Below are 16,950 nucleotides of genomic sequence, written 5' to 3' on the forward strand. Positions count from 1 at the left end.
TTTAATATTTATATTTTTTATTTTGAGTTTTAAACTGGGACAATGATCAGGTTATACTATGACTTTTAAACAGAGGATACTCCAGCTTGAATAACGAGTCACCTTTTATAATGAAATTATGTGATTTGCATGTACTCAATTTCCCCAAGTTTTGGGGTTCATTTGTTAACAATACGTATGGTCTAAGTGAATCTAGAAATATTCTCATGAGATCACTCAATGGTGCAAGGTAGGCCTCTTTATAACATCACATTGCCGACAAAGAAACAGTCATTAATTTTCCTCACTCGTAAACTTCTGGGTCTGCCACTTTAATAATGTATTTGACTGCTCTGGAATTCAATAAAATATGAATATACTATGGAGCATGCCCTACAGGAATTTATGCTTTATTGAGGTAACGCTGTTACAATGGAAGCTGACTCATTAAATACCGCATAATATAACGCAGTGATTTGTATGGAGGATAACTACAGAGTTAGGTGTTACATAGTTGGGACTTTCATAGAAAAAGCATCATAGACAAGTCTATTAACCAATGGGAAGTTAGTTCACAGACTTCTAGGGGGTGAAAAATGTCAGCACTGTTGTGTTTCAATGAGGCTTCCTCATAGTCTCACAGGACAGAAAGGAAGGGAAGCAAGCTCTCTTCTGTATTTTTATAAGGGCACTGATGGCATTTGTGAGGCATCACCCTCACAATCCAATTATCTCCTAACTACCTACTAACATCACATTAAGGTAAAACTTCACCATTCATATATTGGGAGGACAGAAACTTTCTGTAGCAAATGTTTGAGTAATCTTGTTGTTTTTAAGCTACTAGTTGAGGGGATTACTTAACATCTACATATTTATTATGAAAAAAATCCATAAATCTACTTATCTCATAGAATTATTGAAATTAAATATTTCAATTTAATTTCTATAAAGGTTATACTGGATTATCTAGCAGAGTCCCTATTTGTTATTGTTATCTAGTAACATTAATCATATATATATATTATACACACACACAGAAGCCCATATCCCAACACAAAACTCCTTATACCATCAAGGAAAGAATTTTCTGGAAGCAGCAAATATTTATTTCACCATCAGCTTCTTTTAGGCATACTATGTGGAATGGAAAAGCTGCAGATCTCATGAAAACAGGAGCATGAGATGTTACTCAATACGAGGTGTGTGTGTGTGTGGTGGATGTATGCCCTGTTTGGCACAGCTTGGCATCTTTTCCATGCTTGGCCCAGCTAAAGAAGGATGAGGTCATTCACATTCCATCTGTTCACCTTAGCATTCAGTATGAAGTGTTACTTATTCACTCACAAGCAGAGCAAGCCATGGAGGTGTGCTTGTGAAGGTAGTCCCCGAGCAAGAATATTAACAGATCACAGACTGAGCACTCAAGAGAAAAGGTTCAATGGGATTAGAAGCTTTGGCTCATTTAGACAGAGCCCGTGGGCTCACTTATTAGAACTCTGGGGATCCGAGGTATAGACACCAACTTGAGCTGGCCTAAGCAAAGGAGAGTGGGGTATTTATTATATAGAATACAAGAAGGTCATGCTGAGTAGCTTAAGCTGTGAGATTCAGAATACTTCTGGGTCACACGGAATACTGAGATCCCGTGTAGAAAGATTGGAGGTCTATCTTTCTCTCTTCTTCTCTGTACATCTACTTCTTCTGCGGATCCATTTTCTGTTTCTTCGGGGCTCCTGGTCAGCCTGTGAGGAACCATCCTAAGGCTCCTGGATCTGCATGCTGTTACATGTCCAGCTTACCCAGAGACACTCGTCCAGGTTGCTCTGCCTACACAGTTCAGTGTAACATGTAAAAGACAGTAACAATGCAAGGGAAGGAAGAGTCCAAGCATGATCATGGCACATGTGTCAAAGGCGAGGGAAGCATAGTGAGGCAAAGGTAAAATCAGGTCTGACTTGTAATTTGATTTTGTGGGTTTCAGGCTATAAAATACCTTTCGTTTGCATCAGACTAAAGAGGAAGAAGGAAAGAAAGACTTCTTTTTCTCTTCATAGTAAAATCAGGCCACCAGAATACTGTCAATTGAAGCAAAGTGCACCTACGATGCAGACCAGAATATAAAAATTGTCATTGTTAACATTAAGTAATAAAATAGAAAAAGAAGAGGTTATGGATAGATCTAAGTTGGTAAAGAAGTGTCTGACTACCACGCACGAAGCCCTGTGTTTTTATCTGTAACACTATATAAACTGTGTGCTGTGGGGCATTCTTATAATCCCAGCACCTGGGAGGCAGAATCATAAGAATCAGGAGATCAAGGTCATTCCCCACTATATAGCAAGCCTCACGATCAGCCTGGGCTATGAAAGACCGTATCTCAAAACAAATATAAAAACGCAGAGAAAATATATAAGCAATACTTATTCAGGTTCACTAAAACACATTTGCAATTTTGTCTTATTTCAAAGGTTCAAAGGAACCTGGCAATGACTAACGTTATTGAAGAGCAGTTTTATTCAGATTTTTTTCCTTGAGTTATATGAAGAGTCAGCTGCCACTCACAGGGAATGACGTTACCTACAAACTCAGTGGTCACATCACTAAGGAAAATGACTTTCTCCATCAGGGTGCCTCAGCTACCAGTAGATGCACTGGGTAGGGAGACATGGACTTCTTTCTCATCTGAGAATCAGCCTTGTACAGTTTTATGGACAAGATCAGCCGTTGAGAGTTTATGAGTACCATGGCCAGGCCATACTCGTAAGACAGGTTTATAGTCCTCTTGTCTCCTGGATCTTCCATTCTTTCTATCCCAACTCTTCTATAATGTTCCTGGAGCCTAGGGGAGTAATATGGTGTCCCATTTAAAGATGAGCTTGTTATTAGCACTTTGGCCAGTCATGAGTCACTGCGTTAACTGCTATTTGCTGAAAGGTAAATTTCTTTGATCCAGGGTGAGGACAGCAGTGATCTATGGCTGTGAAAAAAATATTCTAAGAGGCAGATCAACACGAGCAGTTACAGGATGAAAGTATAAGGCTCATGTCCAGAGCCAATAGCTTTCCAAGTTATGAGTCTTTGCCCAGATCCATAGTGCAAAAAACAAACCCCTATATAGAGTGGGCCCAGATCTAGTCATAAGCCAGTTGGTTACTGTCACAACAGTGGTACCACTATTGCACAAATGCACACCTCTTGTTTGGCAAGTTAGTATTGTTGCATGTAAAGTCAAAAAGCTGGTTATGACCACAACTGACTTATCTCTCCTACAAGCCTGCATGGAAACTTCTAGAATTATGAAAGCTAGCCAGTGGAGTGGGCATTTCCAGGCAGGAAAAGAAGGGTGCTAGTTAAGACATAAGAATGTAGAGACACAGAATTTAATAAAATATTGGATGACTGAAGGCAATGGGATGATTCCAGAATGCTTCAGGAATGGTATTCACTATGGTCACAGCAGCATGCTTACCTTTACATTAACTTGTTGTGGAGTTCAGGATGGTTGTTGTTTTATCTTTATAGTAGAGACACCCCTGTTCTGCCTACTATACTCTATTTACTAAGAACATGTGATAGGTTTATGAAGTCATATTGCTGTAAGACAGAAAATTGTTGAAGCATCTACTGAAAATTAGGGTTTGATACTCCATTTGTTCTCAGCCTATCCGGTCCAGAAATTCACAGACAGTTCAAGTTCTGTACTATCACGTGCTAAAAACATATTCTATTATCCCACAAGAAGAAACCAAGGAATTCATATATTTCAAAATTGTATATTCACTTCTCATGACACCCATACAAGTGTTCTAGAATACTCACTCTCATTGCACACAGCTCAATAGTGAGAAGAGTTTTTTAAAAAGATGTTGCTCACTCCCAATGTAAGGGAATGACAAGTCAATGGGTTGGAGAGGGAGATCAGAAGTTGCACCTTTGTGAAGGCAACTGGAGGGGGAGTGGCGATGGGAGGGGAGTGGGATAAAGGGGTAACATCTCGAATGTAAATACAAAGTATCTTATTAAAAATTTTTTTAAAAGTTACTCACACACATAAAAAAAGTCTTCTACTTTTAAACATTTAATTATATCTACATTGTTCAACTGTGCAGTCATTTTGAACTAGAATTGTTACTTTTAACACTCATTGAGTTTCAGTTCAGCAATTATATTTGACAAAAAATCATTATGCAATCTTTTTATTTTATGCATGCATATGTGTGTGTATGTGTGTGTGTCCACAGCATATGTGTATGTGTGTGTGTCCACAGCATATGGGTAGAGATTTTTGTAGTTTCTCTTGAACTATCTCTTCAGCCTCCAAATGATTATTTCTGTAATTAGGTTTTATGTTGACTATATTAGTATGTTACATATCATGTAAAACATATCAACTATCATTAAAATCTATGCATATTAATATATGTGCTAGTATTTTACATCAAAGGTTATAAATTAATGAAAAAAATTGAAAAATCCAGATCCTGAAACAAGCCAGTGATTTATATTACACATTCTTATATGTTTCACTCAATGTTTTATTTTATTGCTTCATATTTTTTGATGAGTGAGAGTTATTAATTTTGATGAAGCTAGAATCATCACTCTTTATGCTTAATTATTTTTATATCCACCATAAAATATATTTGCCAGTCACCAGGTCTTCAGGGCAATCTCTGTTTTATTTATGAGCTTGGTGAATTTGACTCCTATATTTAGGGCTATAAATCTTGACTAATTTCTATGTGTAGTTTAAGGAATGTGTCTTTATCCAGTTTCTATTATGAGTCACATTTCTTTCTCATGGTTCTAAAGACTTCACATTTGAAATGAAGGTGCTGCTGGGTGGGTTTTACTGAGGAACCTCTTTCTAGATGAGGACTTTGTATATATCTTTATGACTAGATAATTCCCTGAGCCTCACTCATGAAGGCTAATCCTAGCTCAAATTTTAAAGTGAAGTTTCTCCTGTGTGCATAACATGTTTGCAATCTCATAAAACCAAAATAGTGTGAGTAAAACCATTATAAGTCAGAGATGACCTACCCTCACTGATGGGCTCATATTTTTTTTTTCTTTTTGTATCAACTGGTAGCAGACTGAAGTGAATTGAATCTATACTGTAATTTCATAAAACTTGTTCAGCCCTACCTTTCTTTTCTGCACTCCTTCCAGGACCTTGAATCCTTAAGTTTTGACTTCTTTGAGAAACTTAAATTCAAATGTATATGTTTACAGCCTGATTAAAAAGCTTCGTAACCTCCCTTACCAAACCCCATCTGTTTTGTTCTTCTACCTGGATTCTGTATTTGTCTTCTATATCATGGCATACCCTGAGAGAAAAATAGCTTGAAGATTCTCTGCTTTTCTACTGACATTCTCTTCCTTTGACTTATTGATCCCTTGGATTCTGGTTGTCATGGTACCGTCCCAATGTCTGCAAGTGGCTTTTGAAAAACATTTTATTTGTTTTTCTCTACTCATTTTCAGTATGAGAGCTGGTTTTCTCCAAGGCATTATATTTTAGCTAAAAGCTGAAGTTTTTTTTTTTTTTTTTTTTTTTTTTTTTTTTTTTTTTTTTTTTTTTTTTTTTTAATATTGCCTAAAGATGTTGCTTTAATCTTTTTCAATATACTACCATACAATATAATTTTGGGGGAAGCAGGGCCCATGGTGACTGTGCTCTTAACAGTATGATACCTGCATACTAGCTTTGAAGATTTATAATACAACACTTAATTTTGTGATTAGTTTCCCTGTGTTTAAGGATAAGCAATAGCCTGAAATAAACCTTAATCGAAGCAAAAGTATAATATTCATGTTATGGCTAAAGGCAAAAGTTTCAGAATTCTGACCCAAATGCTAGGTCTCGTTACAGTTATCTTTGCATATTTGGTTTTCAGTCTCTAGCAATCTCCAAACCTTTAACATTGTTCAAAAGTCTAAGTCCAGAATTTCTACTGAGACTGAAAACAATCTCTTAGCTGTGAGTCCCTGGAAAATCAACAAGGAAGTTACCTACTTCCAAAATACAATGGCACAGAGTAAACATTCCAATTCAGGAAACAGAAATTAAGCACAGATGGATGAGACCAGGAGATGACTAAACTCAGCAGGGAAACTATTAAATCCTCTTCTTCCATGACGACCATTTGAAGAACATGTCATGATAACTTGTCAATAGGCTTGGACAGTCCCATCCTACAACCATATCATTAATGTCCCACATGGCTTCTTTCTTTGTGATGATTCCATTTGGTACCTGCCACTGTTCTCAGAACACATTTCTTCTATGTCCAATAGTTTATGTTTACCTAAACTTTAACTTAGGGTTTACCTTCATGACTCCATACGAATCCTTTTTATGAGAAGTCTAGAGAACATTTTTCCCTGGTTAACGCTACCACTTTTTGCAAGGTTTTCAGTGAGGCTTTGGTATATTCCTTTCTAACTTCACAACTCTTAACACTCTTTGCTAACACAACCAGTTCAATGTGAATAAAACCATGCTGGTTTTACTGCCAGGTAAACAGCAACTGAGCTTGGACTAGAGTTTTAGTTTTTCCTTAGTGTCTGGGTAGTTGGACCTGGGAATTTTTTCTTCTAGGTACCCATTTTTAGTGGATTACCCAGCAAAACTCTCTTTTAGCAGGTTCCCACTCACTCATGGAAGTCCCCAGTGACCTTTTTATATAGCTCTAGTACAGAGAGACCAACCTCTCTTTAATGACAGTAATATCCTCAAGAGTCTTTGAACAGAACTTTCAAATTCCTTTTCTTGACAACAGTCAATTTTATAAATTTTATTTTTTCTCTTCAATTTGCTCCAAATTATTGCTATAAACCTGGTTAAAAGCAGCTAGTGATAACCAGGCCACAGCCTACAAGTAATGGTATCTTGAAATTTCCTCTACAAAATTTGTTGACTTCTTACTTTAGAATTCAACTTCCTTCAGATTGTCAGATTATGGGTCAACTTACGACAAAGTGCAGTATAAATAGTTTCTGGTACAATTCTCCATGTTGGTCCTTGTTCCCATCTGAGACCGCATTAGTATAGGCTGACTTGATCATCTGCGTTTCTACCTTACACTCTATATAGTTTCAAATCTATCAAGTCTACCCAGAAAGCTTGGCTAACAATTTTCTGGGTTTCTCTAGTTCATATCTCTCAATGCTTCCAAATCTCTTCCACAGACCATTTCCACCTGCCTAAAGTGTCATGATCAATTAGTCAAAATACTAATTCAGTCCCTTGACCATTAAAATCAGCAGGCAACACCAACTAAAGGTGTATTGTGTTTGCTTTAGGCAGATCTCAGGTTATATCAGATATTTTTAATAATCAACAGGTAATTTTTAAAATGTTAGAAATATAAGTAGAATTTATATATAACAACATGGAACCTCACAAACCAGTGTAAAGCACTCAAGCACTTCTCAGAGTGTCAGTACCATAGAAAACAACTCACCAGACCAACCTTTGGGTATCTGCCATAAAAAGCACAGCATTCATGTGTAAGGAGATGTACTGAAGAGGGTTTGCTCCAAAGAGGAAAATATGGGAAACATCCTTAACAGGCATTCATTGAAGAATGGATAGTTTAGTGGAACAAATATATTCAGTTAAGTTTAAGTAAATAGTTGTGCACATAATACCCTGTGAAAATGGCCACTGTTGATTTAAAATGTAGCATAAGGCTGTACACACAAAATGTAATGTTATAAAAGCCGCTACATATTATTTACAATGCACAGTTATACAAGTGTCGTAAATGGATCAAGATGTTCCAAAGGATAAAACAGATTTTCTCTTTAAAATATGATTAGTATGTAAACTACTATATAGAAATCTTTAACATATCCTTAGTGTTTTCCAGAACAAATGGATTTTAATATGTGATAAATCTGTGGTTGTAAGTAAATAAAACTTTATTAAATAACCTTCCATAGTCTCTTATTAGCTTGCAAATATTAGAAACTAAGGGTTTTTTTTTTAATGGAGAAATATTTTATGGCTGTAACAGGGAGACTACATTTATGTTTATTAAGAAACCTAATACACTGTATTAAATGTGTATATTAGAAAGAAAAGTGAGAGCAATTATAATTCATAGCTGGCCTATGTATGCATGCATAGTTCCATTCTTTACTCTGAGTAGTAAACACCGAGAACTTAAATAATAAATTTAGATATACAAATGATCTTACTTACCTATAGCCATAACAACCAAAATGGTAGACCACGGTATGCTAACATGGTCTTGAGTGGTTGCTGTCATTCTTCATGATTAGTTTGGACAACTGCCACGTTATTTCAGTGGTGAGAAGTATATATTCTTAAGACTGGCCATCTGGAATTGTCTAGAACATTCTGCTTCTACTAAAAGTAGATTCACCTCCAACTCTCCAACAGACAAGCAGCTTCAAAAAGAGGCAACTCATCCAACTCTATCCAGTATTTACCTCTGCCTGGCAGATCCTCTTGATGTCACCTAAAATGAAATTCAGCTGAGATGCTGCTATATTTATTGAAACTCTTGAGAAAGGAAAATGTCTGATGTCATGAAAGTACAGGTGAATTTGGAAACGTTATAAATTAGGGTAATCTAAATACACCGTGAGACTGAACCCTTGCCTCTCCTGTTAGTGACTTTCTCCATCTTTCACAGTAATGACTGAAACTGAAACTATTCTTGGCTTTCTGGAGTGACTTTTACACAAGCAACTCCAATATTCTATGAACAAAAGTGAATCTTAAAGAGACAATGACTTAACTGAAGATACAAAGTGCTCTGTGTTCCTTGTCCAGTTACCAATGTCATACCTTCAAAAAGCAACTGCTGACATTTCCCAAGTTCACATAAAGGATAAATCCTATCAGAAAAGGATGTAGGTGCTGTTCAATGTAGATAAAATGACACAATTAAGCATAACCATTTGGAGCTAAGTATAGTCAAAGAGATGTAAACTACTATGCAAAAAATATTATTTGGATAATAGGATCAAGTGACAAAAGTCTGGACAATTCATTGGTCCATGACAAGGAGCAACTTTATAGAAAAAGAACAGAAGAAAGAAAGGAAAGAAGATAGAGGAATAGAGGTGGGAACCTTTGTACTTTTCAAAGAAATTACTGAAAAGATCTTTCTAACTAAAATTCTAGGGTTTCTTTAAATCCATAACTTGTGCCAAAAGATTCCAGCACAGTTTTGGGACTTATATTTGACAAGCCCCCATATGCTACCTTTTCTCTCCAAGCTTTTACTCTGACTTGGTGAGTCTATAGTTGTTTGGATATGTGGTTTTACAATTGCTAAAAATACTCTAAAGCCAAGCTCCTTCTCCCAGTATTTATGTAGCTGGTAAAATGGCCAGTTCGGCATCGGAGTTTCTAAGCCTTGGCCAATAATTTTTTAGTAAACATTTCTTTCACTCAAACCTCATGTGTATGGGTATTTTACATTTTACTTAAATTCAAAGGAAAAGTCAGAAACCAAAACCCTCAAGATCATGTAGGAGATTGAATTCTTCTCAACTGCTTTGATCAACAGTCAAGTGTGTGTCTTTGGAATTCTTACAGTTACTACACAAAGCTGTCAATCATCTGAAACCCAAAAGCAATCACAAACTGTTCACTGAATGCAGAAGTAATGCCAAAAAATGACTCAGCTACAGAGATCATGGAGTTCCCTATCACAGCTTCCCCGGGGCATATTGAAATGAAGATGCTGTCCCAGCATGCAAATCACTGCACCTGTGAAGAGATCAGTCTATCTCTAAGTTACCAGGACAGTCCCTATCTTGTTTGTATGCTACCCATCCCTAAAAAACAGGACATCCTCCATCCTAGTTATTCATTCTGGAACTTATACATGTGCACCCTCCAAGATGAAAAGTTCTACTTCCAATCAATCTCTGTGCAGGTACCATGGGGGAAACTCAAAGTAAATTGTTGCCTGCTTCCATGGGCTTCCTACTAGAGCCATGTTAGAGATGTGAGAACCAGAGCATTCTGAAGCATCTGGATCAAGGACAGGCAAGAGGTCCATCCCTCCCCTGTAGCCTGCCAACTTGTAATTTTACTGAATGTTGAGAGAGAGAGAGAGAGAGAGAGAGAGAGAGAGAGAGAGAGAGAGAGAGAGAGAAGCACACCTTAGTCCTTCTGGGGCTTGTACCCAAGATCCCTGCAGTGGTGATACCTTGCCATCTACAGGGATGTGAGGCTCTAATGACAAAGGACAAGAGAACCTATAGCCAAAGCCCCATGTAAATAAAGCAGAGAGACCGTTGATATATGACCATCTGTGAGTTGATGCTTCAAGACATGTTCCATTTTCTCTTTCCCCCCATCACTTACAGAACACAAACTTGAGATAGAATCGAGAGCATTTTAAGAGGCTGATCCCAGAACACTAAATAGCAAGTGTAGGGCTCCCTGAGGGATCATGCTAATCTCTGACTTCTGAAACTAGACCTGCCTAGAACTCTGGTGCCTGATACCATTTGACCAGGCAATGGGCAGGCATTTCTTCAAAGTAGAGTTAATTTTAAAGTCAAAGAAATACAGGGAGATTTTAGAAAAACAAAGCCCAGTGCTTTTGACATATTCTCTAGCTTCTTTCTCATGAAATATTAAATGTTAAATGTTCTTTTTTACTTTACTTTATATATCCAATATATTTCTCTTTATTGTCTCCTTTCTGCTGATCATTTTTTAAAACAATATTTGTGATTTCAGGTGGGCATGTTTTATGAATTGTTAGCCTAGTTGGCAAGTTCAACAGAAAATAGTATCTCTTTGCCTAATTTCTAAAAAATAAATGTATTATGTCAGTAGGCATAAAATTATACTGACTTGTCTCTATTTTTTATTTCTGGACCAGAGTTTCCAGTGGCTATTTGGTGCATGCTTTTGAATGCTTTGTGGGTGCTTGCGATCTGATGGCAGTCTATTCATTGATAGGTTTTGATTTTTCCTTACATATTCAACTATGCATAGGAAAATCTTTCCTCATCATATAAACCCATTCCAGGTCCCTTGCTTCCAAAAGGTGAAAAATGACAATACAGATATAATTCTACACAGAGGTCTCAAACTCAAAAATCTCAAAACCTCTTAGTCATCAGCTCAAAGGCTTAGAATATGGAACAAGCCAAGATGGTTTTCTTCTTTACCCCCCCACTTCTCCTTCCTCCTCCCCTTCTTCCTCCTCCTCCTGAGGTTCTATTCTCTTGTTTTGATGAGATAGAAAACTGTCATGGTCCTCTTTGGCTATGCCTACCAAAGCTATCACCGAAGATTGGAGTAGATGACCAAATACAGTCTTAATAAAAACCATGGTGTGAGTTCACTGGGAAAAGCTATAAAAAGGTAAATCTCCACAAAATTTCCTAAATCAAGAATCTTCCCTTGAAGGTCTGCCATCCTCTTCAACACTGCCGAGAACGTGTACTGGTGGTTCTTCCCCAGTATATTATACCAGATCCCAGGGTAGATGCCCTTTTGTATGGCGTCACAGCAGGATAGCATTTCTACTACTACTTTCTAAACTGCTGGTCTTTCTCAGCACTGAGGGAACTAAACGTATCTTTATGACTGGCCCGCCAACTTTGCTGCCTCTAGCAAGTATTCTTTTTTGCCAAGAATGACACACTGGACAGATCACCCTGGGTTTTGCATAAGGAATCATCAGCCAGGGAATGAGATGGCATGTCCCCTTGAGGCAGATTCCTCCAACCTCAGCAGGTGGGTCTCTTGACATTCCACTCTTATACATATAAAATCTTATGAGTACAAGGGGAGAAAATGTGACTTTAAATGAAAGGGCAGCCATGCCTTCGCATTACTTGATAGGATAATATGGTATACAATGCAAAATGAAAAGGAAAGCCATGGGTTCAGATATAAATTGAGGAACGTCCATCGAGAGGCATGGTGTTGGAATGTCAACCTACATGACTGTCCACTGCCTCCCAAAGTAGTATGCCCCAGTGAAGGGAAAAAATCAGTCCAGGAGAGATCCACGGAAAAGAGTTGGTTCTGTGATGTAAAAGTGAATCCATTGATGTTGCTTTTAGAAGGGAGACCCAGCAGTTAAGAAACAGCCACTGCTGCAAACAGGACACAGAAGCAGAGACACGCAGAGAGGTTCAGGAGGCAGGCTAGCCTCTGCTCAGGACCCAGGCACCTCCCGAATGGTGGAGTCACGCTATCTGTGCACATATTGTTTAACCCCTTGCTTTTTCTTTTCACTCTTCAGGAAGAGGCAGCCAGAATTCTCGCCCAGCAGCCAGTGTCCGTCGGCACATGTGCAGCTTTGAAAACCCCCACACTGCAGTGAATGTGTAAGAGAAGCTGCATGGAACTCTAGTGTTTTGCCCCTTGCTTTCTCTCTCCTGGGTATTTCCACCTTCCAACATGGAACCAACTGTGGTGCATGCCGTCAAGAATGAGGGACTCATGGACGTGCCATGGTTTGCACGACTGTCTTATCCAATTGTCCATCGTTCTTAAAAGGGCACTGTCAAGCTGTTAGTTTTTTTCTGCTTGTTTTCTGTTCCAATGCAGCACTGTCCCCAGCTTCACGGATTCACTTTGGTCTGTGACTCCCACTCATGAGCTCAAAAGTGAATCCTCCCCTCAACAAATTTGTCAGCTTCTTCTTGGCAAACGGCAGAGCCTTTTCTTTTTCTTTTCTTTTCCTTTTCCTTTTCTTTTCCTTTTGCCCCCCCTACTCCCCACCCCCACCCCGCTGTTGCACAAATGTTTGAAATAATCATGTCTGCATTGAGGTAAAGACCACAGCTGAAATTTATGGAAAAGTCCCACAATGTGGGTGTGCGAGGGCGGGTGGCAACAGGAGCTGCTGCCTGGAGTCTCCCACACCCTAGGGAACACAAAACGAAAGGTTTGTGAGTCCCACTTGAAGCAAAATTTATAAACAAATAAGCAGATGAAAAACAGTTCCCCCAGCATTCTATATGATTTTTATCAGACGTTCAAGTCGGATAAAAACTGTGCATGTTTGGTCCGATTTTTGACCTTTAGCCCTTGACAGTGTCTCTTTAAGTTAACCAAAGCACCTAGACCATGTTTGATTCATTGTGCACGGAGTCTGTGGTTTTTCTCCGCTGTTCCTTTACAGCCCTCCAAAGGCCTGGGAGAGTCAAAGGTACACATTCCTGCAGCAGGTGGGAGCCCACTGATGAGGTGTCTGTGGCTTGAATAGGTCTTCAGATAGAAGAGCCGATTTGTTCAGTGTCTGGTACTGAGCTAGTGGCAGAGGCTGGTAAATGGAGCCATGTTGTTTCTCCCCTTCCTCAGCGAAGTGTACGAGGAAGTTTGTAGCCTCCTCTTGCTATACTGCCCTGTAGAATCCTATATACAAACAATGCGGCCTCCACCAAATCATCCAGATATAGGAAGGACATACTGGGTAGTCACGGCAGAGTTTGTAGCATGGCATTTATTTGGGAAGCCACTCTAGAGCCACTGTACCATAGCTGGATGCCCTCCTTGACCTTCTTCCAAGTCTAAAGGCATTAAATGTGTCTTGCATTGTGGGCGAGTCTCACCAAGGACACAGCAAGGAGATGCTAATTTGTGACAGCTGCTGGCTGCCTGTCAAAAGAGATTGATAGGGATGGATGTGGTTGTCTTGTCATGGAAGCAGGGCCAAAGAAAACTGACAGTTCATGACTTAAAGGTGAGTTTCTATGACCAAAAGTACAACCCAAATAAACCTCTTTGGTGATGACTCAAAGAAGAAGAAAAAAATACTCATATTGACAAAGCTAACAGGTAGGTTGTTGAGAACTTAAGAACAGGCTATTGGAGCTTCCTGTCTTCAGACTATAAAGGACCAGAGAGAGATCAGTGACTTTCAATTTGTATCCCTCAGACGAAGGCCAGTTATTTTGAGTCACAGTTGTCCTGGCAAAAAGAAAATAAGAAAATGTTCTTCTTTAATGGTAGCCACTGTTTTTTTTTTTTTTTTTTTTTGTAAAGAGAGATACATGCAAAGAGAAGAACAAGAAGCAAACTGGATCACTTTGGTCTGTCTCTGTGTCCCTTGCCCCTGAGGAATAATTTAGGCTGAGCAACAGAACTGATTCGTATTTGCCTTGCTGTGAGGACTGAAGGGCAGCAAGTGACTGGCAATTAAAATCCAAGTCTGGCAGAAGGGAACATAAAAGAAATGATAGTGTTCAGCCTGAACTTCCTTCATAAGTAACACAATATATTTCTACCTGTTTCCCTAAACAATTCTTACAACACATGGGATTCCACTGTGAGAACAATCTCTGGTAGACACATTTTATAATAATTTGTAGTTATATGCATATGTGCTTGTTCATGTATATGAATAAAGATACCCATAGAGTCCAGAAGAGGGTGTTGGATCACTTGGACCTCGAGTTACAGATGTTTGTGAGATGCCCCAATTGGATGCTAGAGAAACCAAACCCATGTTTTCTGCAAGAATAGTGTGGGCCAGCTCTCTTCAACATGAGAATTTCTTTCATCAGCTACTAAATGAGCAAAAAACCAAAGACCTTGTAAATCTTTCTTGGGAAAGTTTAATAGCCATCAGAGCTCTCGTCTGGTTTGGAAAATGACTCAGTAATTTTATCAGAACAGTAAGCATGCTGGGAACAAAGCTCGAGGGATATCTATGCTTCATTGAATTTGATAAGAAAACTAAACTTTGGCTTCATTTTTCTTGTGCTGGTTCATTAAAGAAATCATAAAGTAACTTGAAAAACAAAGTGGTGTGTGTGTGCACACACTCATGCATGTGTTTGGTGTGTGTGTGCATGTGTGTGTGTGTGTGTGTGTGTGTGTGTGTGTGTGCTTATTTGTATGTTGTCTTTCATCCTGTGTCATGAAGCTTGAAAATGTAGGGATCAGTTGATCTAAAGTTGACTAAATAGAGGTCAAATATTTTGACTTTGTAAACTGTATTTCATTGAGACAATGGTTCTATGACTAGCCAATGTTGAGGATAGAATTCCCAGAGAGAAAGGAGAAAATTCATAAGACTATTTAAGATCGCTTATCTACAGAAACTACAGTGTTCTCGTCTAATAAAAGTTCCATCCATCTTTAAAACTACATTCCAGAGTCTCTGTATTATGAGTAATGAGGAATAGGCAAGATGTTTTAGCTACATCCCTAGTCTTCCATGATGAAGAGATTATGCTAAACACGCAGAACTTTTTCTGGAATGTTTCAAGTCGTGGAAGTAGTGTCAGTGTGGAAAGTTAGTTAGGGTCTCCCAGGAAACCAGAAACCTGTCTCAAATGGTTTCAAACAGTCCCAATGCATAAGCATCTGCCAGACCGCATTCTGCTGTCATCAGATTGATGCATATGCAGGTGGGAGAATGGAAAGCTCCACTAGATTTGGGCCAGACTCCAGGAGTTGGGACCACACCAAAGTGCAGCTTCAGGACCATAGTAAATAGGCTCCCCTAGTGCTGGTGTGTCATAGAGTCTGTTTGTGGTGAGACTTTCTCTCCCTACTGGAACTCCCAGACATTTCCTGATGCTTCTTTTTATTTCCTTACATTGGTTACTAGTTGAGTGATCATGGAGAGAGAAAGGAGGGGATAGAGAGCATGTGTGGCTAAGCCAGGTGACAACTCATGGGGCCAGTCCTTTCCTTCCACCATTTTAGCAAGCTGTTTATTCTCTGGTCCCAGGATTTGGCAGCAGGTGCCATCACCCACTGAGCTGTCTCAATGGGCCAATTTCCCCCTTTTATAGAAAACAAATGCTTGAGTTTCCAGATTCTAAGGTGGGAGGGAGATTTTATCTTTCCTGTGGCTCTCTTGGTCCTCTTAGGACCTAAGCCTGGTGATGGAGACTTGCCTTACTGTCAGCCCCAGCACACACAACTCTTCTCATCTGAGAGATCTCTGGAACCGACAGCACACACTCTCCTCATGTAACCAGCACTTAAGGAAACAAACAAAGCAGACAGGCTCGTTCCGAATGCCAGTGGTACGACAATCTGTTTGTACGGCTCACTCTCATATCTAGTGCCTTTTTGTGATAAATTACTCTATGTGTACTTACTACTTTGAGATTCTCCATACTATGAGTAATGGTAAGCAGGCAAGATGGTTTAATGGCTCTTTCTATTCTCTAGAGTAATGCAAATATTGTTTTTTTTTTTCCCTTTGTTTTGTTTGAGGGGAATTGTAACCCTTAGCTAATGGAAGAAAAATCAAAGCCAAAGTTCCCGGATTACAGCCACAGACCCGTCAATTTTGTTCTGCATGGAAGAATGAAGCATGGTTTCCCCTCTCCATTTCCTCTTCCTATAGTCTTATTATCACCAAACTTAGGGTCATAGCCTGTGACCCCAACAAATCAGCTTCAGCTACTTGTCCTGGAAGAGCCAATTAAAAGAGCCAAATTAAATAGTGAAACCAAGAGGAGATTTATCCAGTGCAGCCACATTGATATGGGGACAAAGAGATCCACCAATTTCCCAAGTCCATATTCTTGTCCTGACTTGAGGTTATACTTAAGTTGTAGAGCTCCTGGTGTTTCAGACAGTTTTACTCCAAAGGGGGAAATGGGAGTGGAGGGGTGGGAGAGCTCTGTGTTCTCAGGATGGATCCAATTATTTAATAGCCTGATAACCAGAGAGGCTAACGCTAGGTTGGTCACACCATCGACCATTTCATTATCAATGAATATATGTAACTATGTGGAGAAGTTAGCCCTGACCCACAGTGTTTTATCAAGAGACAGGTTACTTTGAGCCTGAGGTCTGTCTTTGAAAGTTAGAGCGCTTTGAGACAATTATACAAAGTTTTCTAAGTCAGATTACTTTGATGGCCCCCACCCTCTTTGAGGCAGAGTCAGGGGTCGCCAAGGATTACTTAGAACTTGCCATGTAGCTAAAGATCACCCTTGAATTTCTGGCTTCCCTGCCTCAACTTCCTCGGTGGTTTA

The 16,950-nt window shown here is 39.1% G+C and overlaps 1 protein-coding gene across 2 annotated transcripts in view; it reads left to right on the forward strand.

Moving 5' to 3' along the window:
- GRM1 (glutamate metabotropic receptor 1) overlaps positions 1-16,950 on the forward strand; it is a gene marked incomplete at both ends in the record, with an annotated part of 351,560 nt that overhangs the window by 330,496 nt on the left and 4,114 nt on the right. Inside the window, one exon of one of the 2 annotated variants that reach the window (XM_080941569.1) lies at positions 12,243-12,303. The exons of the other annotated variant lie outside the window; for it this stretch is intronic. Within the exon in view, the coding sequence (XP_080797695.1) occupies positions 12,243-12,303 (61 nt within the window). Of the gene's footprint in view, positions 1-12,242; positions 12,304-16,950 lie in introns of those variants that run through there. 2 annotated transcript variants of the gene reach the window in all.

This window comes from Micromys minutus (genome assembly GCF_963924665.1).
Source record: "Micromys minutus genome assembly, chromosome: 30".
NCBI lineage: Eukaryota > Metazoa > Chordata > Mammalia > Rodentia > Muridae > Micromys > Micromys minutus.